Source organism: Alligator sinensis, unplaced genomic scaffold, assembly GCF_000455745.1.
Source record: "Alligator sinensis unplaced genomic scaffold, ASM45574v1 scaffold1076_1, whole genome shotgun sequence".
NCBI classification, from domain to species: domain Eukaryota; kingdom Metazoa; phylum Chordata; order Crocodylia; family Alligatoridae; genus Alligator; species Alligator sinensis.
The window spans coordinates 50,478-74,167 of record NW_005842909.1 but is presented as its reverse complement, the minus strand read 5'-3'; the positions used below and the strand labels follow the sequence as shown (position 1 = coordinate 74,167).

The 23,690-nt window shown below is 40.0% G+C and overlaps 1 protein-coding gene across 5 annotated transcripts in view; it reads left to right on the top strand.

Moving 5' to 3' along the window:
- Positions 1 to 23,690, top strand: part of CEP290 (centrosomal protein 290) — a 102,737-nt gene that overhangs the window by 32,346 nt on the left and 46,701 nt on the right. For all 5 annotated transcript variants that reach the window (XM_014525895.2, XM_014525894.2, XM_014525893.2 and 2 more), the window contains 13 exons: positions 1,079 to 1,228; positions 4,184 to 4,299; positions 7,832 to 7,934; positions 9,288 to 9,518; positions 10,464 to 10,637; positions 12,378 to 12,489; positions 13,684 to 13,889; positions 16,412 to 16,563; positions 17,720 to 17,831; positions 18,617 to 19,072; positions 21,420 to 21,584; positions 21,860 to 21,967; positions 22,053 to 22,187. In XM_014525895.2, coding sequence (XP_014381381.1) covers positions 1,079 to 1,228; positions 4,184 to 4,299; positions 7,832 to 7,934; positions 9,288 to 9,518; positions 10,464 to 10,637; positions 12,378 to 12,489; positions 13,684 to 13,889; positions 16,412 to 16,563; positions 17,720 to 17,831; positions 18,617 to 19,072; positions 21,420 to 21,584; positions 21,860 to 21,967; positions 22,053 to 22,187 — 2,220 coding nt within the window. The remainder of the gene's footprint in view (positions 1 to 1,078; positions 1,229 to 4,183; positions 4,300 to 7,831; positions 7,935 to 9,287; positions 9,519 to 10,463; positions 10,638 to 12,377; positions 12,490 to 13,683; positions 13,890 to 16,411; positions 16,564 to 17,719; positions 17,832 to 18,616; positions 19,073 to 21,419; positions 21,585 to 21,859; positions 21,968 to 22,052; positions 22,188 to 23,690) is intronic.

Below are 23,690 nucleotides of genomic sequence, written 5' to 3'. Positions count from 1 at the left end.
CCCCCCACTGCCACAGCAGGCTGGCTTTTCCCCTGGCTCGGGCTCATTCCCCCCAGCCCCCCGCATCGGGCCTGGGCCCATTGCTTCCCTGGCCCCACCATCACCACTGATGCCATGGCGTGTTACTGGTAGGGAGCAGGGCAGGGGGAGGGAGGGAGACCAGCACTACTGCCCTTGCTTCCCCCACCTTCTGTTCACTTTGTTGCCGCCACCTTCAGGGAGCGCTTTTCCCCTGGCTCGGGCTCATTCCCCCCAGCCCCCCGCATCGGGCCTGGGCCCATTGCTTCCCTGGCCCCACCATCACCACTGATGCCATGGCGTGTTACTGGTAGGGAGCAGGGCAGGGGGAGGGAGGGAGACCAGCACTACTGCCCTTGCTTCCCCCACCTTCTGTTCACTTTGTTGCCGCCACCTTCAGGGAGCAGGGTGGCCTCACCCCCCAACCCCCACTCTGTTTCCTTTGTCTCCACCATCATGGCGGCGGGCTGCCTTCTGTCAGAATGCTTCTTCAAGCTCTGATTGGCTGTTTGTCAGTCAATCAGAGTGCGAATAAAGTGCTACCTACAGACAGACAGACAAACTTAGGCTTCTATAAAATTAGAGTGTTGATTACATCTGCAGACTTGTCCTCAGTTAATTACATTCCTAACATTTCATCTCTAGAAAAATATTCATGTCCTGTATCCTATCATTGGGTATTATGAAACAGCTAACTTCTGAGGGACAGTTATGCTAAAAGGGAATTACGAAGATAAAAAAGACCAAAGAATGGTTCACTTTTTTTTTTTTTTAACCATGTCTCATAGGGCACTGAGGCTTAACATGATCTTCAGTTGTGTGAACCTGCTCAGGTGCTTAGCATCTAACCTTTTGGCTCAAAGTCTTAAGTATTTAACTTTAATGTAACCTTTAAAAAATGAAGGATTACTTTAAAAGATTTTGGAAAGAAATGGAAATAGTTAAATTATGGGGCACTTATAATTTATGACAAACTAAGATGGGAAACTAGGTTTTATGTCAACGTTAATCGCTGACTGATGTATTTTTTCCTGCTCTTATTTTTGTTTGTTTTCTTTAGATTGAACAACTTGAAAATGAGGTTCATTTGTTATGGCAGTCAGAAGGGGCCAATATAGTATTCAGAACAGTAAATCTTCCTGATGGGATGGTTCCTTCAAGTGCTAATATAATTAATTCTCAGAATGAATATTTAATACATCTTTTACAGGTAATAGTTTTATATCTAGTTATTACAGATATTTGTAACACACATCTGACTACTTCCAAATCCATTCCTATACTGTGTATGGGGGAACTGCAGAATCCTCTGAAATTATTCTCTATGTTATTCTAATACTCGGCCTCTTGTGGCTAAGATCAAGTGTAGTTCCCTAGTCCTGTTCATCAATTCCTTGCCTGACATTTCTGGTTCTAGAAACTGGCTGTGGAAAATTCTCATATTTTTAAATCCATTAAGTCAATCTGACAAGAGGCACCAAGTCCTCTTTCCTCTGTTCTGGCTGCTAAATCAGATACTTCTTAAAACTACATTGAATTTCATACTCAGGATGGTTATCAACATAGTGTTTGAAAATCAGGAACATTGCACTGTGACTGAAAGGAATCTCTGTATCAGTGATTCTTAACTAAAATTATATTCAAAGCAGCCCTCAGAAAATGCCAACTCTTCACTTTCACTCATTTTTTGATCGTGGAAAAGTAACAGCAGTTCTTCTATTGCAAAGAACTCAGAAGAACCACTGCAGATCAGAATATTTTTTACGCTGGATTTCTACCTCTTGTTTATTTTGTGTCAATTGTGGGTAGGTATTTGTATATTTAGCAGTGGTGGTGATGATGATAATTATAACAGTTACTGAGAATTGCTGTTTTATGTGCATGGACTTACCTCTTGGACAGTTTGTGGAAGTAGCATTTTTTCAATATGGGCTTGCTTTGAAGGTTGACTTGCTTTGAAAGTTATTTTTAAATAATTTAATAAATTCTTCCAGTAGAAAAATTGTGTGGAAAATTAAGAAGATCTAATCAAAGATTATCATAATAAAAGGTGAAGGAGCACAGTCATCCAAATTTGGCCATTGGGAGGTCTTTCCTGTTAGTTTATTAAAAAAAACAAAAAATCAACTTATGTTTAATATGGTTTACTTTCTTTTACCAACAGGGCATTATCATAGTTTTACTTGGATATAACTATAAAAATTAGATTGTCAGAAGCTTGCCAGAATATATGTAACTGGGGCATATGGACATCTGTAGTTTGGCCCCAAAAAGGAAGGAGGATTGACTGCTCAAGAGTGCTTAATTATTATGCTGTAATCATTAGATTCTCATGAACCCATAGATAAAGCAGGGTTGCCATTGGAGTAGTTTTGCTATTTTAAACAAACTTTTATGTTGCAGATCTGCACAGCTTTTTTCATTTCATTCTTTCTACTAGTTCTGTGATGCCTCAGGGCCCTGCTACACATTCAAATTAAAGCTGGATAGAAACCAACTATTGAGTTGTTACACATTTTCACATGCTCATTTTATAGGTGGTTGGCTCTTTTTATATCTGGATAGTAGTTTTTATTATGTGATAATGACTTTGCATGTGTAACCGGCCTAAATTTATTGCACAGTTAACCAGCTGATTGTGTAATAGGCCTGTGCGAATAGGGAAGCATTCAATTCAGATTCGTCTGATTCGGCGGACAGTGATACACTTCGGAGATTGAGATCACTGTCCTGAATCGAATCGGCTTCGGAAGATTCGGCACTGATTTGGAGAGATTCAGTGATCTGGATCACCAGGGGAGAGGCAGGCACAGCTGGGTGGCTCCTCCGGCTGTGCCTGCCTCTCCCTGAGTGGGGGAAGCTGCGGGAGAAGCCCCCATGTTTGCCCTGCCTGGCCCCATCCCCCACCTGGCCCCAGCCCAGCCCTGGCTATGGCCTGCTGCCACTTGCCCCCTTCTGCCTGGAGCGAGCCAAGCCTGCATCCCACCCCTCCCTTCCTGCCCTGGGCAAGTGGCAGCAGGGCAGAGCCCCCGCTTCTAACACTGCCGCACCCACATCCCGTGCCCCCTGCCCCCTCCCCGAGTAATGTGCCCCCCCGCCCTGGCTGGGCAGTTTTGTCCCAGCCCCAATCCCTCCCTCCCCCACGCTCCTTCCCTCTTTCCTCTCCCAACTCCAACAGGCTTACCAGCTGGGGGCCGCCGTGAGCCGCCTGTCTGGAGGCAGCTGTGAGCTGCCTGTTTAGTCTATGGCCAAATCTCTGAATCAGGTGAATCTTTTTCCAAAGCTTTTCTGAATTGATTCAGATGCTTCCAACCGATTCGGAGCTTTTACTTGGTCTCCCAATTCGATTCAGATTTGGAGATTTGGTTCCCAAAACAGGCTGAATCTCCTCCAAATCTAATCGGCTACTGAAGCTTTGCACAGCTCTATTGTGTAAAAATTACTTCGTATTTGTGGCTGGTCTTACTTTGCATGTGTGGTTGGTCTAAATTTATTGCATGATTAACCAGTTAATTGTATAATATATGTAACATGTAGCAGAGGCTTAAGACCTTGATTCTGCAGTTTCATCCACAGATGCAAATTATATCCTTGTACAACTTTTCTTGAAATACCAATCCACGCATATTTCTGCATACTCATTTATTGTAAGAGTTAACTCTTCAGTTGTTTGGGAGGAATAATATGACTGTTGAATCTTGTGGGGTAGGGAGAAGATTAGGGGATGAATGGGGGAAGTGAACTTAAATTAACACTGCCTGTAACAAGTAAGATTAATTACTGCCTGTAATCAACCTTGTCACCTTGCTTTTGTTTATTAGAAAAGTCTTTTTTGTGTGTGAGATCAGTATAAATGCTTTTTGGAATAAGAGAATGACTTGACATTTTACAAATGTGTTATTTGTCAGCTGTGAGAGACCATGTGCCAGGTAATTCTCAGTGTTTTAGTAGTGACCCATAAAATAATACATTTATTACTTACATATATTTAAATTTAACTTGAGTATTTTGTTCTGTTGTTCTAGCAAAAGGACAGGCATGATTTCGGTAGCATATTGAGCTTAGTTCCACAAAGGTTACCATTAGAAAATACTGCTGAATGACCATAGCTTTGTTGAATACTTTGATTTAAAGCCTATGTTGTTAATGATTTCATTTTTATTAGGAACTAGAAAATAAGGAGCAGTTACTTAAGAAATTGGAAGGGGGAGTGGAAGATTACAAGCGAAAATTTGCAGTCATTCGTCATCAACAGGGCTTGTTGTACAAAGAATATCAAAGGTACAGATTATTTTGCAGCTATCTTTTGAGAGTGTTAGTATGACAAAAGAAGCTACAAAAATGTGGATTTTTTTTTTAATAAGAAAAATATTCATTTTCCCATTGTATTGACAATAATTTCTGAAGGCATTTATCATTCTTTTTTTGATATTTGCCTATGTGCTCCCACTGGTGCCAGAGAGTTTCCAGAAAAGCAGTGTCATTTTGGCCTGCCTTTTGACTCCTGTTTTGTTATAAGAACTGGTCCATGTAATGCTCTTTCTGTGCCAGAGATCACCTTGGCATCAGGGAAGCATCTTGTAAACCATGACCTTTGTAATTAATCTTATGTATACCTGACATTTGTGAAAGTCAGAGTTTTGGTCTTGTTTGCTTTCAAGCATAAGAAAAGAAGAGAGTAACTAGGAGAGAATCTCATGACATAGAACAGAATGATGTTGCAGAGGAAGCAACTTCACTATCTATGTGCAAACTGAAGATTTTGATTTTGAGGGTGCTTCAGGTTGTTCCCACCTCCTCCAAAGCCATTTAAGCTTTTAAAGCCTTTTGGGTAGTATCAGTGAGCAAAATCTTCCTGATTTAGGCCTCTGCCTCACAGGCCTCATACACTCATTCAGTTTCTCATCAGAGAGTCATTGCTGTCTCTGGAGAAACTGCAAGTGTGCAGCTTTTCAGGCTTTCTCTCCTAGAGTAAAAACTGCCACTCCAGGAGAAAAATAACCTGGAAACAACCAGAGTTAAATTATTCCCAGGAGAGTTTGTCCTGGGATAACAAAAGTCTTTACATGCTATGGCTTCTCTCAGTAGAGAACATAGTCCTTCAAAATCTGCCCTTCTCCTTCTCCCTCCCCAGCCCACCACAGGGAGATTGTGTCACTTGCTGGACCCTGCTGCTCCAGCTGGGAGCAAAACATGCCCCCTTCACAACCTTCACATTGTGCTGCAGAGAAATATAGGCTAGCCATGAGCTGTCTGGGGTTATCTGTCACCAGGCAGATTAAGGGATCCTTCAGAGCAATATGAGATGTGTACATGTCCTCCCCACCCCCTGCCACGAGCTGCACAGTGTCAGCACTGTAAGCTCTGTACTCTTGAGGGCTTCAGCATTCAAATGTCTTTACATGCAACTGTAGATACATTTTTCTATCAGGAAAACAAACTTGGAGAATTCTCTCAGATTATTTGAACATGTGTATACTGCCCCAGATAGAACTACTTGTTCTTTTCTGGCTTTTTTTCTTCTTCATGTTGAAGCCCAGAAAATTGTCTTTCCTAAGAGAACATCTCTTGAGAACCAAAGTAGAGGTCTGTCAAACTCCTCTCCATTCATAGATGCATACTCTTTCAGGGTAAAGATTTTAGAGTCTGAATTGCTTATAAGGGTCCTCTCACATGGTAATTTTGGGCAGCGCCTGGTACTTTTAACACCTGGATTGCCCACACATTAAACACCTGAAATTAGTTTTAAGCACTTGTTATGCTGCTCGAAATTATGCCACTCAAAAGCAGGATTATCTCTGATCGATGTTACCCAGCTTGTGTTACAGTAAGGTGCAGGCACTCTAGGCTACACTTTAGTGTAAACATCCCCCCACTCCTCCACTGGCCTGGATTGGGTCCACTGCCCCCCACCCCCTGCCAGCGCTCTGCTCACTGCTCCCTGCCTGGCATACTTGTGGCTGTGCACATTGTCTATCCCATGGAGCAGGCAGGGAAGGGTTAACCTGCCTATAACCGCTACTGTTCTCTGGGCCAAAAGAGCAGCAGCCAGGGAACAGCTTTGGTCTGGCAGATAGTGTAACCCATGAGCGACTGGTGCCACCTTAGTCAGGGGGGGCATGTGCCCCCCAGCAATCAGTCAGCGATGCGGGGGCCCACGGCCAATCGCACTCACCTGGACTGGAAGCAGCCGTTTCATCTGGTGCTGGAAGTGGAAGCAGCTGCTTCATCTGTTGCCCCCACTCCCCGGTCGGCACTTGCAGCGGGGATGCTGGCGCTCCCGCCTGCTCCCCTTGCCTGTCGCCTGAGTGGGGAATGCAGCCTCTCAGGGCATGCAATGGCACTCTCAGGGGGTGCACATGGACCCCTGTGCACCCCATATGCGTCGCCACTGGTGTAACCCTTCCCTGCCTGCTCCTTAGGGACATACATCATGGGCAGCCACAAGTAAATAATGACCTGGGGGTAGGGGGAGGCAGGAGGGAGTGCGGAAACCCTGAGGAGCAGCAGGGGAGCCCCGGGAGTGTGGGGGGCAGACTGGAGGGGCGGAGCAGGGGATTCTTACCTTTCAGTCCTCCAGGTTTCTTCTGGACTGAAGTGTGATTGCTCCAAACTCTAAGCTAGCACTAACACTGATCAATAGTATAAGATATAAAAAGGCTCCATGAATCTCCTCATTAGTGGTATATGAATAATTGAAAATATTGCTAAATTAAAATATGTAGTGTTTTGGATTGAATAAAACTTTAAAGGCAGATTCATAAAACTGCCACAGAAGAAAGAAGAGGTGCTTTGCCCAGTAATTAGAATGGGCAAAGCCCACATCCCCTAGGATGTGGGAGACCCAGTTTAAATTACCTCCTCTGCCATATGGTTTGAAGCTGCAATTTCCCACCTTCCAGTGGAGTGCTCTAAACATAATCTTATTCTTGGTGCGGGTGGACTGGAGATCTCAGTGTGCCCTGTTATTGTTTGTTGTATAAATAATTGAATATTGCTGACAGTTTTCCCTTTGCCATGTATTCTCTCTGGCTCAGTGATTATTTAAGTGTTCTATACAAGGTAGAACAGATGGATTGAGGGAGACCTCTCATGATGTTCTACAGCCTGTAGTTTAGAGTACCCACCAAGAAATAGTTGTCTTATGTTTAAATCACTGACAAAAACTTAGCTATTTACCCAAAACAGATTCTTATCCCCCACATTTTTCATGTGGGACATAAAATGCTCATATCACACCTGCCCAGTCTAATATACTTGGAAAATATCATGGGTTTTTTTCCATGTTCATACACGGTGCAGGTAATTGGAAAGTGTCATTCTTTAAGGGACTGAAATCTGTGGTTTATCATAGAAAATATTATGATTCATGAATTTGGTTGATGAAAATGTTTGTCTTACCAAAATATTTTCTAACTTAAGCCACTTTGTAGAAAGGCGCTCAAGGTGATTATTACAAGACAACTGAAGGCATACATCTAAGGCTAGGTACAGACATTAACAAAGCCTGAGGTGGAATGAATCTAAGTTATGCTGTTCTTTATAAGCGGCATAGTTTAGATTGATAGTGAACAGAACACACATTTGCACTGGGGCGGGAGTGGGGGGAGCTGGGGAGGCGGGAACCTTAGCTTGGGTTCTGCCACTTTTAAACCAGTCTGTGCACCAAAGTTGTTACTGGGTACAGACTGGTTTCCCATCAAGTACGCCAGAAAAAGTGTAATGTCTGTAACTTGGCCAATGTGTGTAAGTTAAAGAATATTAAACTCTCTCATGCAAAAATAAGTGAACAAAACTTCTTTACTCCTTTTAGTGAAAAAGAAAGTTGGCAAAAAGAATCTGAAAAAATGAAAGAAGAAAAGAAAAAGCTAGAAGAACAAAAAGAACAGGATGCGGTTAAAATAAAGGAATATACTGTAAGCAGGACACTTTATGCTTTCAATTAATATGTGGTACATTTTAGTGTTAACAGAGATTTCAGTATAGGAGTTGAAAAAAATTCTGTTATGCCATTTACACAAGGTCACAGAGAAGTTGGTATCTAGCATAAATTACAACCATTACCGCGAATTATAACAGAATTCACAGTGCATCTTATACACTGTAGTAGTAGTATATGTAAATGGTTTGCAAAAACAGTAACATCATAAACAGATTTCAACCTCATAAGATGATGTTGTTTTTAGCAATAATTGCTTACGCATGCTGAATCTGCCTTTTGTTCCAGTAAAAGCCAAAAATAACACAAGTGAATATACAATTGAGAGATTATTTGACTAAAACTGCATCAATTCTTCTGTTGCAAGTTAGCCCCTAACTGTCCTTCACACATTAATGATAGGAAAATGTGTAAAGAAGTTGTTGTGTCATTGTAAACTCAAAAAAACTTATCAACTGAAGTTTGAGGTTTGTTTTTTGCTCTGATGTGATCAAGGTGTATTGCAGTTCACTGAGGCTACAGTGTTTAAGATTTTTGTGGTACTGTACATCTAAGAATATTTTCCTCTTTTGTCAAGAAGAATGGGGCAAGGATTTGTTAAGGTTCTGCCTTGTGTTTGGGGTGGGGGCAGCGCACGGGACCAATTGCATAATTGGCATAGACAAGCTTTTGAATGCAAAATATTCTTCTGACCTGATTCAATACTTGCCTCTTGCATAATTCCTGCTCCATCATGGCTGCAACATCACTCTAACAGTATCAAGACAAATGGATATGTGAGGTAGTAGGTTACTGAAGTAGTAAAACTTATATTAACAAGGAAAGTGTGTCTGAGAAGTGTTGAGTTCTGATCAGTTTATTGTCATTCATTTAATTAGTTGTGAGTACAACAGTAAAACAATATAAACCGCTTAAGACTTCTGGAGGCAGCAGTTTAAATTGTGCAAATGGCACTGCTTATTTGCCAACTCTTACTGATATCAGCATTAAAGGTACTTTTTAAACCAGGTTAACCGTACTTGCTATTTTGTGCAGCAACAATCTGCTTTCTAACTTCTACACCTCACTGATGTTCCTTGTGTTATTATAAAGAGGTGTAATCAATCAGCCTTTGCTGAATGTTTTGTTTGCACCTTTATGAAGAGTTCTTGTGTTGCTTTGCATCTAATAGCAGCCTTGAAATTTTTGGGACCTACTCAGTTTCATGTTGTTATTAACGCTTCACTGACAGTGGTTGAGATGGGCTAGAAGGATTAGTCCGCACTGAGCAATTTTCTCATTGCCAAAAGAAGCTATTGTATGTAACTTAGACTAATATTTTATGTTATAGAATTTAACGGATGCACTTCAGATGGATGGTGATGAAACCAAAAAACTACTTGCAGAAAACAGTAGAAAAATGACAGTCCTACGAGTGAATGAAAGGTTACTGACAAGACAGTATACAACCATACTTGAAATGGAGCGATATCTTAGAAAAGAAAATGAAAAACAGAAAGCTGAACTAACATTGATGGAGGTGGCAGTTACAGAAAAGTTTGGACACTTTCAGCGATTCAAGGCATGGCTAATGATATATGTATCCTTCTTTTGTCTTGTAGTTATATTTGTTGTGCTTTCTACAGCATTCTGAAAGTTTCCATAAATTTGGTGGTTCTTTGTGATATCTGACATTGGATATTCCCTTGATTCACCCTGCATTATTTTTTTGGGCGGAGACAGTTGGTTTCAGCAAAGTGTTTTCGTTTAAATGTAATGTACCCTTTGTAAGATGTGCAAAGTGATTTGCATGATTCATCTTTTAAAATCAGAAAGTGTTTAATAACATTTATAATACATATATTTTGGTACCAAAAATTGTAGGCTGAAAACAATATCCTAGAACCAGCGCTAAACATTTTTGATAGGGTAAAGGTATTCAGTGTTTGCATCCCCAGAACGGATCTGGGATTAGGGATGGGATTTTCAGTGCAACTCTCTCTTCATGTTGTTATATATCTTTAACCATGTTGGGCAAACAGATAGATACTTAAAAGCTATACTTGAAATATCTTTAGTAATTAAACAGTGGCAAGATTTAAAATGTAAGAATTATTAATATTCTCCCTTGAAAACTAATGTTGATAATATTATCAATCAGTATAATTGCAAAATAAGTAAGCATTTGCTTTTGTTATGCGTATTGTCCTTATACATTGAGATTTATAATTACTTTTTATAGTAAATTGGAATAATAGAAAATAATGGTATTTTAGTACATTTTTCTGTTTACATACAAATTTCTCCAGCACTTCATTTGATAAGAGTACTTCAAAAATATTTTCATTGCACTGAAAGGGGTTGATAACTGAAAAGTTTGGTAAAATGTTCTGATATCTTGTTTAAAAACAGCATTCACTAATCTCACTTTCCTTTTTATTTTTATTTTTTAAAGAATTAGTATAATACTTCATTTAAAAAAAACTCAACAAGTGTCAGTAACCCAGTACTATATTTACTCTCATAGGAAATGGCAAACTTTAAGATTGCTGCCCTGCAAAAAATATTGGATAGCAGTGTACCTCTATCTGAGCTAGATCTGGCTAATAAGCAGTATAACGAGTTAACTGCTAAATACAGAGATATGTTACAAAAAGATAACTTGCTTGTCCAGAGAACAACTAACATGGAACATTTAGAGGTAATGTTATGTGATTTTTCTCTGGTTGTGGCAATAGCTGTATCTACTGATTTTAATTTGAAGGACTGTCCCCTGTTGTTTCTCTTAGAGGTGGCTCTGTAGCCTCAGCATTGTGCCTTTCCTTCCCTATCTCACTTATATTCAAATTCCATTGCTGGAGCTTCTCACAGTGAAGGATCTGCAATGGGCTAGAAGAGATTGGAGTAAGATGGCCATTATTTATAGGATAGCGGTAAACTTCAGAAATATCTCAGATAAACAAAATTCTGATATTTGTAGTAAAAATCTAGATGGAAAGTCTAGACCACCAAACTTTAATACTTTCCTCTCTGTGGGTGCTAGTAAATGATCAAGATTGTGTGCAGCCATTGTCAGTGAAGTTCCTGCAGGTGCTGTGCTGGTAAGAATAAAGTAGCCCTATATCCTGTCTTTTGCCATCTGTATTTTTCTTATGATCTCCTGGTGTCTCAGTTAATTTCTCTGAGATACACCTGAAGTATTCCAGATTTTCCTTTCACTGGTCAAAACATTCATGCTTTTTATTTAAGTATTAAGTCTGTTCAAGTTGTATTTCTATACAGAATATAACTAGCTCTATGTTTGCTAAGCACAATACAATAGAAAGGGAGTTCAGCTTAATTAGTAGTATTTAGGCTCATGAGAAAAGTGGAATAAATGTACCCAGAATAAAAATTATACTTCCTCCCACAGTGACTATTAAATTACTCTTCTTCAGTGTTTAAAGATAAACTCAAACATAAACACTGAGTTACCAGAGATAATTTCATAATCCAGAATAAGTGTATTTAGCTCCAGAGCCAGGTGCTGTTAGTGATAGTCCCTTAAAGTATGCTGTGTGAAATTGTCTTTCAGAAAGATAGATTTGAAGGGGTGGGAGCGGGAAAGAAGTCTTTGCAGAATCCCATCTCTTTAATTTAGAAAATATAGTCACAAAATGAAATATGGGACTGAGAAAAATCACGGTGATTCCTGCAAGTGTTTCTCCTCCTCCTACTCCAAAAAAAAATAAAGCCTACCAAGGTCTCTAGTGTTAGAAGTTGGACACAGCTTCCTAATCAGTGCTCTTTTCTTTCCTTCATTCATATTAGATGGGATATTTCAGGGAAATCTCCATGAACTTTTCTATGGGTGGCAATAAGTTAAAACGACAGATGCAAGGTTGACTAACTGACCAATTGCTGCAGATATTTGCTTTTGGTTTGTTGAATGTGTGGTCAGTAGCCACAGAGTGGAAGTTTCTTAAGCTTCATTTTTACTACTAGAGATAGAAATTAATCTATTATGCTTAGCTCTGTAATTTGAAAGATCAAAAGGTGAGAAATATTTGAACAACTAAAGACATAAAAATGCAATATGAAATTTTACATTTGTTACATTGGCTTAAGTTTGAGTTCAGGCCATCATTTGAAGGAGAGAAGGAACTTTAAAGTATCAAAAGAAAAAAAATATCGAAGATTTAAACCTTTATGTAGTCATTTACATTTCCTTTTCTAGCATAAAAGATTAGTCTTTGAACATAACAGTGTTGATAAACATGTATGGTAGTAACAAATAACAGAAATATACAACAGGCCCTGGACAAAGCCAGGTATTTTTATCCTTATAGGAAAGTGATACCATAGTTCAACTTATTACACAAGTTATATAAAATATTTAACTATCCTCAACACTATTATGTTGCTGAATTCTTTTTTGTTGTTATTTTTCCCTGTTACACAGCGTGAGAATGCATCCTTGAAGGAACAGATAAATTCATTAAATAAGGAACTTGAGATCACAAAAGAAAAGCTTCATACCATAGAACAAGCTTGGGAGCAAACAACTAAGTTGGGTAGGTATAACAGTATTAAAGACATGAAGAACAGCATGTCCACATTTTATATCAACAAGTAGAATTCTAAATCTTCAGAAGACTTTAGAATAAATCCTTTAGTAGTCTTTCTCTCTCCTACATTCAGAGACTTAAGAACATATATTATAAAAACAAGACATACAAAATGTATGGCTAGTTAGCTCATATGGGGAAATTATTAGTTGGTATTTTCCCTCCAAAGACTGTCCCATATGGAGGACACCTTGTGGCTTTAGTTACCTTAGTTACCTTAATTATTCTCTCATATGGTTAAAGAAATGGGATATCTTTTTATCATTGCTTTTTGACTGCTCCTGTAGTGCGTGGACTTGCTAACGTGGCCATTTCTCATATAGTGCTCTCCTAGGACAAATTTTCAGTCAATGTGTATTGTCATAGCTCACCTGAAGTAAGTGAACCCATGACAATTTGCATCAGCTAAGAACAGTCTCTCAACTGGCCAGAGGTGCATGGTTTCTTGCTGGCATAATAAATATAGGCTGTAAATTCTAAGTGACAAGTGGTCAACTTTTGGGGTTCCCTTACCCAGCAGTGACAGAATCGTCTGGTTCTCTCAAAGTCAAAACCAATCCCAGTGGTATCAGTAACCTTCCCTTCTTGAAAGCTGGATCTTAAGTGAACTTAACTGGACCTGAAACAAGCTATGGCTACTGACTGGACTTACAGTCATGTAAGTCATACATGTAGTTTGCCAGGACAGCTGCAACAAACTTGTTTCTGTTTTTTGATATCTAAGGCATAGTGTAGATCCATCTTACTTCCCTGCACTCTGCTATGCATTTGGCAATGGGTTCTTCTTCCCTTTATTCACTTAAATTCACTTATTATTATTAATTTGTTTTCTGTGGATTATTTTCTAGCTGAATGATTGAAAACAGGAGGTTACATTGAAAATATTAACGCAATCTTTATGAACATGGATGTGGCTGCACCTGTTGTAATTAGTTATACTATTCATAATATTTTTTTTAATGTAACAAGACAAGACTAGTTAAATACCCTGGCATTTTCAAAAACGTGTGTGTTCTGGGACAGTTTAGCTTAGTAAAGCAAATATATCCTATTGTATTTCATACTCTCTAAGAAGTTGTGTTTTGTTTCTCTATTTTAAAATCCTTGTATATCTCCTAAGTAAAATATTGTTGAATACAGGGGGTGATAATACCATGGACAAGGCTGCAAAAGCAATAACCAACAATGAGATCGTTTCTATTTCTAAAAAAATCACCATGCTGGAAATGAAAGAACTGAATGAAAGACAGAGAGCTGAACATTCTCAACAAATGTATGAACACCTAAGGAATACTTTAAAACAAGTGGAAGAACGTAACTTTGAACTGGAGACAAAATTTGCTGAGGTAAACTGTTGAGACGTACAATCTGTAAGTTAAATTTTAGAAATGCACCTTTGATCTACTGATGAAACCCACTATATCAATAATGAATACCAATAATGGCTCTGATAGTTATGGACCTCTGAGTATAGCTATTTAAAATACACTTTAGCTTGAAGAGTGGATTTATTTAATCATAATTCATTTATTTATCAGTAATATTTGAATCTTACCCATAGAAAAGTAGCTCAGGAGCTGGAGCGTACATGTATTCCAGCCCTCTGGCTGGAGAGCTCACCAACTGGAGGGTACTAGAGAACTTCTCCCTGGGCTACCCCCATCCATTAATTGACAGCCAGCCCTCTCCCCTCCCTGGGAAAGAAACAGGCTGTCAATTGAAGTTGGCAGCTGCTGAACAGTAGAAGCTATCACAGGCAGCCCCAGGAGGTTCCTTCCAGTCCTGGGAGAATGTCTTGCCAATCAGCTTATTAGAGGGATGGGGAGCCATTCTCCCCTTGTGGCAGGTTCCTGCTGCAGAACAGCCCTCTGTCCTTGTATGAATGAAAGGAAAGTGGAAAATTATGGGATATTGTGGGTCTCCTCACCAGAAAGAAGTGTACAACTATTTGAGTTGGGTCAGCAGGAGGGGGAATCTTCCTGATAAGTATCCAATCCAACTTTTTGCAGAAGAGCCAGTTCTCTTCTGTAAAAAAGCTCTTGAACAGCTGCCTGTACACTTTTTTTTTTTGCTAGAAAGAAAGGATTTTCTCCTAGTTCAAATGTAACACCTGTTCATGGCATTTATAAGGTTTGTAATCTCACCCTTCACTCTTCTCTTGAAGCACTGCCATCTTGATTTTTCCAGGAAGTTGTCCGCATGATTGTCTGACACGTCAAATACAAGTCATAATGTAGGAAGACAGAATTGAAAGGACTTCCAGAGCCACTGGATACAGCTCCCAGCTATTATAGGCAGTCATATTGTTATAACCTCTTTTAAGATAGGGATGTCTGTTTGCTTTCACTTTGTGCCACCATAACATTTTTATGGAGGCGCAACAGAGACATCTGTTTCCACCCTTTGTATGATAGACTCTACATTCTCTTGATCACTCTGGTAGCTTTTCTCCACAAATATTCCAGTGTGATTTTTATCTTTCTTGAACATGGCTTACCATGCTTCAGTCATTTGGCTCTTTTGATTCTTTCTATATGATATTCCAATTTTCTTTCTATATTGACAGTACCTCCTAACTTGTGTCAGATTCCTATCCTTTATGCCAAGGTTATTCATGAAAATATTACAAAAAATCCTGACTGATCCTGGAGGACCTCCACTACTAATCTTCCTCTGCCCTTTTAACAATATCTGTTGACATCTGTAGCTAGTTTCACACTTATTTTACAATTTGGAATATAATCTCCATCTTCACAAATATTTTTCATTATACCAAATGTTTTCTGAAGCCTAGAGAGATGAGCTGTATCATACTTCCTTTGGATATGGGCAAATGAAACAGTTTTATGAATAAAGTGGAAGACATATCATATGTCAAGCTGATCTGTTGTAACTGTTTCACGTGCCTGTTTTATCCCGAAGTAAATGGATTCTAAATCATAGAAATTTTAGTAGCTATTTTCCTAAAGAATAAACTGCCCCAGGTCTACTTCCATTTATTGTAGGGATAGAGCATTCATGAAACGGCTGCAACTGATCAGCTGACATGCTTATAAGCAGTAATAACCCTCCTCTTTATTTGGTATATTTTTGTCTGTCTGCACCCTTTCTCTAGAAGCTCACCTTATCTTTAAAAAAGCAAACAAACAGACAAACAAAAAAAACCTCTTCAATTTATCTGGAGTGATCTACCTATAGTAAACCCATTTCCAGGCCATTTTGCAGTGCCACCTAAGGTCTTACAGATATCTGTCTTTGTCCAATCTATTTAATTTTCAAAGGTTGCTAGTAACTTTAGGTGCTTCATTTTTTATGACCAGCTATGATCCTTTTGTGAGGCCTAATTCCAAAAAGTGCAGAGCACTTACAAGGGTCAGATTTTTAGAAAGTAAGATGTCTAGCCCTGGGTTTTCAAAAGTCATAGTCACTTCATTATGGAAATCCTTGCTAACAATACTATTATAATGATATTATTAAGAGTCAGTAAGCTTATTCTTTGTATTACCAGCCTTATTGACCTAGTCACTCTACAGATGTATAACAAAGAAAGGCCTGGTTCTGTGGAGTTTAGTCTTGTTCCCTTTTGTAGTCCATGTATTAGGTATAAGTAGCTTGTTTTCGTTCAGTTTAATGAATTGTAAGCAGAGAAAAAATAGTTTTTAATTTAGAATGCCTTGCTATATAGATGCCTATATAGCTACTTCTACTTGTGTGCAATTCTATAAACAAGAAGTTTACTATTTAAAATGGAAGAAAAGACATAAAACAAAAGAAAACAGTTTCTCTAAACTAACTTGTTATACTTTGTTTTGACTAAAAATATTACATGTGTATTCTAAATGTACTTAGCAAATATACTTTGTTTTAGCTTACCAAAGTCAACCTTGAGGCACAGAAGTTGGAACAAACATTAAGAGATGAGCTGGCAAACAGTGTGACTAAGGCAGTAAGTGATGCAGATAGACAACGAATAATGGATCTAGAGAAGAGTGAGATGGAGCTAAAAATAGAAGTATCCAAGTAAGTAAAGAGCTACAATTTAGTATTGCAATAAGTTTGAAAGGATTTGTAGTAATATTTAAGTTATAGTAGTGTGTGTTTTGTGTGTTTGTAAATAAAAATTAATACATTTTTTGTTATAGAATTAATATACAGTGTGTGTGTATATAACAAAATGTAGTGAATGTTATGAATGAAGTCAGAAAGATATACTATGAATATTCTGTAGCAGCTTTACTATATATAGTATAGTATATGCATAAGGTTCACTAAATGCATAGGAATTAAAATACTATTTTTTCTGCCCTACAGATGCAGTTATGACTAAGGGCATCGGTGTCTGTGTCTAAATTACTTCCCTTCCAATGCACGCTTGTCTTTGTTCTTTCTGTTCCATATACAGGCATTATAAAATGTTTATAAAGAGTTCTCTTTTTTTTTAAATAAGATGATTATACAGGATGTTTTCCTGTAAAAATCAGTTAATTGGAGATGTTTGTAGCTAATCACAGTACTGAAATGAGAAGGATGAGGCCCATAAAACTAGGCTTTGTTTCCAAAATACTTTGTGGGACAAGCTTGAACTAGAGCAAAATAAAATGTATTCGTGTGTTTATGAAAATAAGGGAGGGAGAAACAATTTATCTTTTAAAGCAGTGTTGGATTGATGTCGTATCCAAGATTGCTCACAAAATATGTGAGAGGACAGTATCTTTGTGGGCATTATCTTTTATTGGACCAACTGCATGGTTGGATGAGATTTACATACGCTTTCAGGCATAGAGCAACCTTCTACTTTATACCTGAAATCTTGTCTAGATCCCTATCAAATATGTAGTTTGGTCAATAAAAGATAATGGCCCACAAATTTTTTTTTAACCTTTAGCACTTTTAGGTAAGACTGTACATAGATGCATTTATTGGAATAATGTTTGGAAGGTAGGGATGAAAGGAAATTATCAACAGTTTTAATAACAGGTATGGTGTACTAAGTGGGGACATCAACTTGGAAATGATAAAACATGAAAAGGCATAGTAAAACATTTAATGTTAAGTGCCTCTCTTCAGGACCTTCTCTATGAACCAACTTAATATTTTATTGATAACTTGACCATTTTTGCTTGATGGATTATTTACTATTTTTAATTTGCACAATGTCTTTGTTATTTTCTCTAAGGTTAAGAGAGCTGTCTGATATTGCCAAAATGCAGGTTGCAGCACTAGAGGCACGCCAGCAATCCAGAGAGAAAGAAGTTGAATCCCTTAGAATGCAAGTTTTAGACTTTCAGGTATGATCAAGTCTGCATTTATGGAGACATAAAACTAATTTATACTTTTCTAAGGGAGGGAATACCATATTTTCTCACCCCTAAATATAACACACACCTTATGTTGGGAAGGGCCCAAAGACAGAAAAAGATCTTACCTTAGAGTAAGTGTAAGTTCCTGAGGTCTAGGATCTCTGGAGCTCAGGGGACATGCACTAGTACTGGGAACGTGTGCGTCAAGGTTGGAAGTTGCACACCAGGACTGGGAGTTATGCACCAGCCCTGAACCCGGCACATTGGGTTCAACCCAATATGTGGTTCTAGAACCAGCACACTTGGTCAGACACAGCCGTACCAGCCGTAGGGTCATATTCTGGGTTGGTACTGGTGTGCTGTGTCTAGGCATGGGCCAGTCCCATGTGCGAGGCCGATTCAGCGCACAGATGCGGGGATGAGGGCTCTCCACAGGTCTGGAAATTTGGCGATGGAGGTGGGGGAAATAAGAGGCAGTGGAAACATTAATTCCAGGGCTCCCAGAGGTGTGGCAATTAGTGCAGGCACTCCCCTGTCAGTTTTTTTTACCCATTTTCCTTGCATGTAATGCGTACCCCATTTTTCTTCAGTTGTTTTTTGGGGGAAAGATGCAGGTTATATGCAAGAAAATACAATAAAACTTTTATTTATTTATTTTCAGTAGATTCTGCAATAGCTTATTAATCATTTACAGTTCATGCAGAAATGTATTTCATTTTATATGACTGATTTTATATACTTAAATTGTCTGTGGTATATTTTTTGGTCCCTAGGCAGAGTCGGATGAAAAAGCACTTATTGCAAAACTACATCAGCATATTGTAGCCCTTCAAATTAGTGAGTCCACTGCTGTGGGGAAGGTAGAGACACTTGCACTGAAACTTCAAAAGATGGAGATCTGTAATTTACGCCTGGAACAAAAGCTCGATGACAAAGAACAAGCATTATATTATGCCCGGCTAGAAGGGAGACACAGAGTCAGACATCTACATCAGACAGTGCAGTCTCTGCGACGACAGTTTTGTGGTGCTCTGCCCTTGGCCCAACAGGAGAAATTCTCTAAAACCATGATTCAGCTACAGAATGACAAATTGAAAATCATGGAAGAAGTTCAGAATGCCCAAGAAAAACGTCGAAATGCAGAAAACAAAGCACTCGAGATGGAGTTAAAGCTAAAAGGTTTAGAAGAGTTAATAGGCACATTGAAAGATACGAGAGGAGCACAAAAGGTATGTTATATCCTCAAATAAATGTTAATTTTGTGATGTCAGGGGTATAGGTTATAGCCATGTTGGTCTAAGGACATAGACAGACAAGGTTCTTTGGGTAAATCTGATATCTTTTATTAGACCAACTCAAATACTTCACTTTATCAGCCTTCACTTCATCGACCTACTGAACACAAAAACTCATGGACTAAATATAGACATTGGATTTATGACACATTATAACCTGCCTAACATCTGACTCCCCAGGTACCTCTCCACTATTTACCAACTACATTCAGCTACTGCCAGCTAGGCAGAAGCTTTCAGATGGGGGCTGGGAGGGAGCGGGGGGTTGGAGCAGGGCTGGGTGGGCCTTGCTACTGCTGCCACCGGATCATGCCGCCAGCTCCTTCTAGGTCCTGCTGCTGCTGGTGCCTTGTCATCTTTGATAGGTAGCAATAGGAAGATAATAATTTTCTAAAATTGTTTTAGGGGCACCATGGGCTAGATAGAATGACCTGCCATATCCAGCCTGTGTGCCGTATTTTACCTGCCCTTGCCTTAAGTGTAATGTGTAGATGGGGTGTCAAAGTAGGGAAATTAACTCAACTGTCTAGACAAATTTTAGTTCAGGTAACTGTTTTGTCATTCTTAATAGAATTGTCTTTCAACTGGATAAGCGCCAGTCTTTTCTGTTGCAAATTAGTGTGTGTGTGTGTGTGTGTGTGTGTGTGTGTGTGTGTGTGTTGCATTCTGTGTTTAAAGGCATTTTCGTTCATTTGGTGATTATAATGGCCTGGGTGTTTTTAATTTTTAAACCGGTCTCCAAGGCTTTTAGAGCAGTTAGTGATCTATGGGTTAGTTATTGTTTCAAATAGCTGTAGTTCTTATATATAAATGCTTCTTGGTAGTTTTGTAAATTTAATTTTACTTTGGAAAAGATACCAAATTCCTGAAATCTTCTGTCCCAACTATGCAGATGCAAGGGATGTAATTTAATTGAGGCACAGCTTTGATAAGTCTTCTAGGGAACTATTCATCAATAAAACACAGTGCATCGATATATCATGCATTGTTCTTTCTATAATCATTTCTGCTTTTCTGAGTGCTGATGTCAGTACCCCCTCCTCAAACCTGATCCCAGCCTATTGCAGGAACCCCACTGCCCTCTTATCATGTGAAGATTTGTGGGGCTTAAAGAAAAGGAGTGTTTTTCTTACTGCACTATACATTAGGAGCTTAAACCACCATTCCTCAACTTTTTAAGGGGGATGTGTTGCGCTAAGAATCAGAAGTATCTAGTTCTCCTTCCAAACTGAGTGAGAGCAAACAGCAGGGTTGATATTGCATTAAAGTATGCTTCAGTTTTCTCCAAATGAGAACCTATTCTATTGTGTCCAAATGAGGACACAGTTGTCTCTTTAATAAATCAGTTTTATTAAACATTATAAAATATTAACTCCAAGCGTGCATATAGATATAATCTTAGCAAGCAAGTAATGGCATATTACTAGTCCTAATAATACACATCTTGAGAGCTAGCCAGGCATCTCAGAGCAGGTTCCTTGAAGGGAGGTCAGATGTCTTCAGTTCTTAGGCTTCATTAGAATGAGGGGAAAGAAAAGGGGAGGGGAAGGGAAAGGGGAGGCAAGAGAAAAAGTTAAGGGAAAAGGGTCTAATATTTATAGTCCTTTAGTCAGGTAGCTAAGCCAATTAAGCCAGTTTTCCATTTTCCATCAACAACTTGGGTTATGTCTTCATTTTGTCATTGTTTTTCCCCTCTTGGTACCAGGAGCCATCTGCTCCAGATATGGGTGGAATGCACCATGACAACCCCTTTTATTCATAACAAGCATTTTTATCATCAGACTCCTGCAGAAAAACAAGCTGCATCAGACTTTCTCTGCATCAGCCCAGCATAGAAGAACAGGGTCCACAATAACATAGCCTGTGGCGTATACTAGCTCTGTGAATGCACTCTAGCCTGCTTATGTCAAGGCAACTAGACCTTTTAGGCCTAAGGGACCATTTTAGTCCACTCAAGCGTCAAAAGGCTGAACTGTCTCTACAGATATCTTCTTCAAAATCCACTTTGGACTCCAATTTATTTGGAAACTAGCCTTTTTATAGAATAAATACTGATCTACTACTACTATTCTGTTTTGAAAGAGGACTCTGGGAAGATAGGGACATTTATCTACCCTCTCTCTTCAGTATACATAAACCCCTCTGGTTATCTACAATTTCTGATGATGTTATGTTTCCTTCCTGCTGGTTAAACAAAGACTGCAGCATCGCAGTTGCAGGTAACATCTAAAAGTTCATGACTTGACAAATTATTATATCAATTTGTACAATTCATTACCAGGTAATTGAATGGCATATGAAAATGGAGGAACTTCGTCTCCAGGAACTTAAACTGAATCGAGAATTAGTCAAGCAAAAAGAAGAGATGAAATATTTGAATAATATCATTTCTGAGTATGAACGTACAATCAACAGTCTGGAAGAAGAAATTGTACAGCAAAATAAGGTACAAACATCTGCATTATATTCAACTAACAAAAATTATTTTCATTTCATAAAGGATTGTTAAAATACTTCTGCTACCGTTTTAAAACACCCTTAGCTTAAATGCCCCAAACATATACTTAACCCTGTTCAGATATGTTATAGCTGAGATGTATTGCTTTCAAATTCTGTAAAGTAGGTGTGCAATCTTTACACCCTGGAAATTAGGAGTAAAATTCTCACGGATAATGAGGGCTGGGATTTCACTAGAAATCTCTTTTAAATCCATTTTTGCAGTTTCATGAAGAGCGACAGATGGCCTGGGATCAAAGAGAAGTAGAATTAGAACGTCAGTTGGATATATATGAACGTCAGCAAAGTGAAATCCTTAGTACTGCTCGAAAGGTACCTATGCCTACAGACTCAATTAATAAGTCTGCTGATTAGGCTTGTCAGAGAAATAATTTTCATGTCTATTCTTTTTGTATAGTTTGAAGAGGCTACAGGATCCATTCCAGATTCTAGCTTACCCCTTCCACAGCAGCTTGAACTAGCTTTGAGAAAAATTAGGGAGCATGTTCGAACAATCCTGGAAACTCGGTCAACCTGCAAATCATTAGAAGAGGTAATTAGATGGTTAATTTAATAAAAAAGAACACATGCATGTAACAAAGAGTGAATGTATTTACCTGAATTTTTCTAATGTGTTTTGCAAGGCACTAAAAGAAAAGAGTGTCTGCTGTGAGTGGCTCAATATCTAACTTATGAAAAGGTCACTTGACTTGCTCTTTATGAACAAAAGAAACTAAAAATCTTTTAATCCTATTAGAGTATTTCACTCAGGGTACATCTGCACATGTGCTTTACTGTGGAGTTGACTAATTAGCAGGCCTGTGCGAATAGGGAAGTATTCGATTCAGATTCGGATTCAGCAAATTCAGAGGACAGTGATTTGATTTGGTGATTTGAATCTCTGTCCCCATTCGATTCAGACGAATTGGAATCGGAGATACGGTGCTGATTTGGCGCTGTTTCAAAGATAAGGATAGGCCGGGGAGAGGCAGGCACAGCTGGGCAGCTGCAAGTTCTCACACAGCTTCTCCAGCTGTGTTTGCCTCTCCCTGGGTGGGGGGAGCTGCAGGAGAAGCCCCCATGGCTGCCCTGCCTGGCCCCAGCTTCCCCCTACACTCACCGGCTGCAGCAGCAGGGATCAGGGCCTTTGAGGGCTCATGGCAGAGCCCCCCCATGCAGCGTGGGACAGTGGGGGGGCAGAGGGGATTGCAACCCCCACCTCCCGCCTGGCACCCGCTTAGCAGCTGCCCCATGGCATGGGTGCAGCACAGCTTGGCAGGGCGCTGTGCGCTGTCTGGGAGCTGGGGCCACTTGGCTGAGTGGTGCTTGACTGCCTGAGCTCCCACACAGCGCGTGGTGCCCTGCTGAGCACAATGCAACAGCTGCTGCATGGGTGCCAAGTGTGGAGAGCGATCCCCACAGCCTCCCACTGCCCCACGCTGCGTGAGGGGGGCTCTCATGAGCCCTCAGGGGCCCTGATGGCCACTGTCAGTGCGGGGCTTTTTTTTTTCTTTTCCTTTAAGTGCCAGGAGGCTGGGGCCAGGCAAGGCAGCTGTGGGATCTTCTTCTGCGGCTCCTCCAGCTGTGACTGCCTCTGCCCCGGCAGTGGAAGCCACAGGAGAATTCCCCCATGGCTCCCCTGCCTGGTCCCATCCCCTGCCCAGCCCAGCTGGCTCGGGGGGCTGGAGGGCACGATGCAGGTGTGGCTCACTCCGGGCAGCAGCAGGGCACAGCCCTTGCTCCCAGTGCTGCCGCACCTGCATCAGCGCTAAGAGTGGAGACTCTGCCCTGTTGCCACTTGCCAGTCGGTGCAGGGGGGCAGGCGGTGGTGTCATTTGCCAGCTGGTGGAAGAAGGCACAGGATGCAGGCACGGTAGCACTTGTAGCGGGGGCTATGCCCTGCTGCCACTTGCCCAACCAGCACGGGGTGGGGGTATGATGCAGGCTCAACCCCGCTCCCAGCACTACCGCACCTGCATCAGCGCTGGGAGTGGGGGCTCTGCCCTGCTGCCTCTTGCCAGCCAGCGTGGGGGGAGGGGGGTGCGTGGGTCGTGGG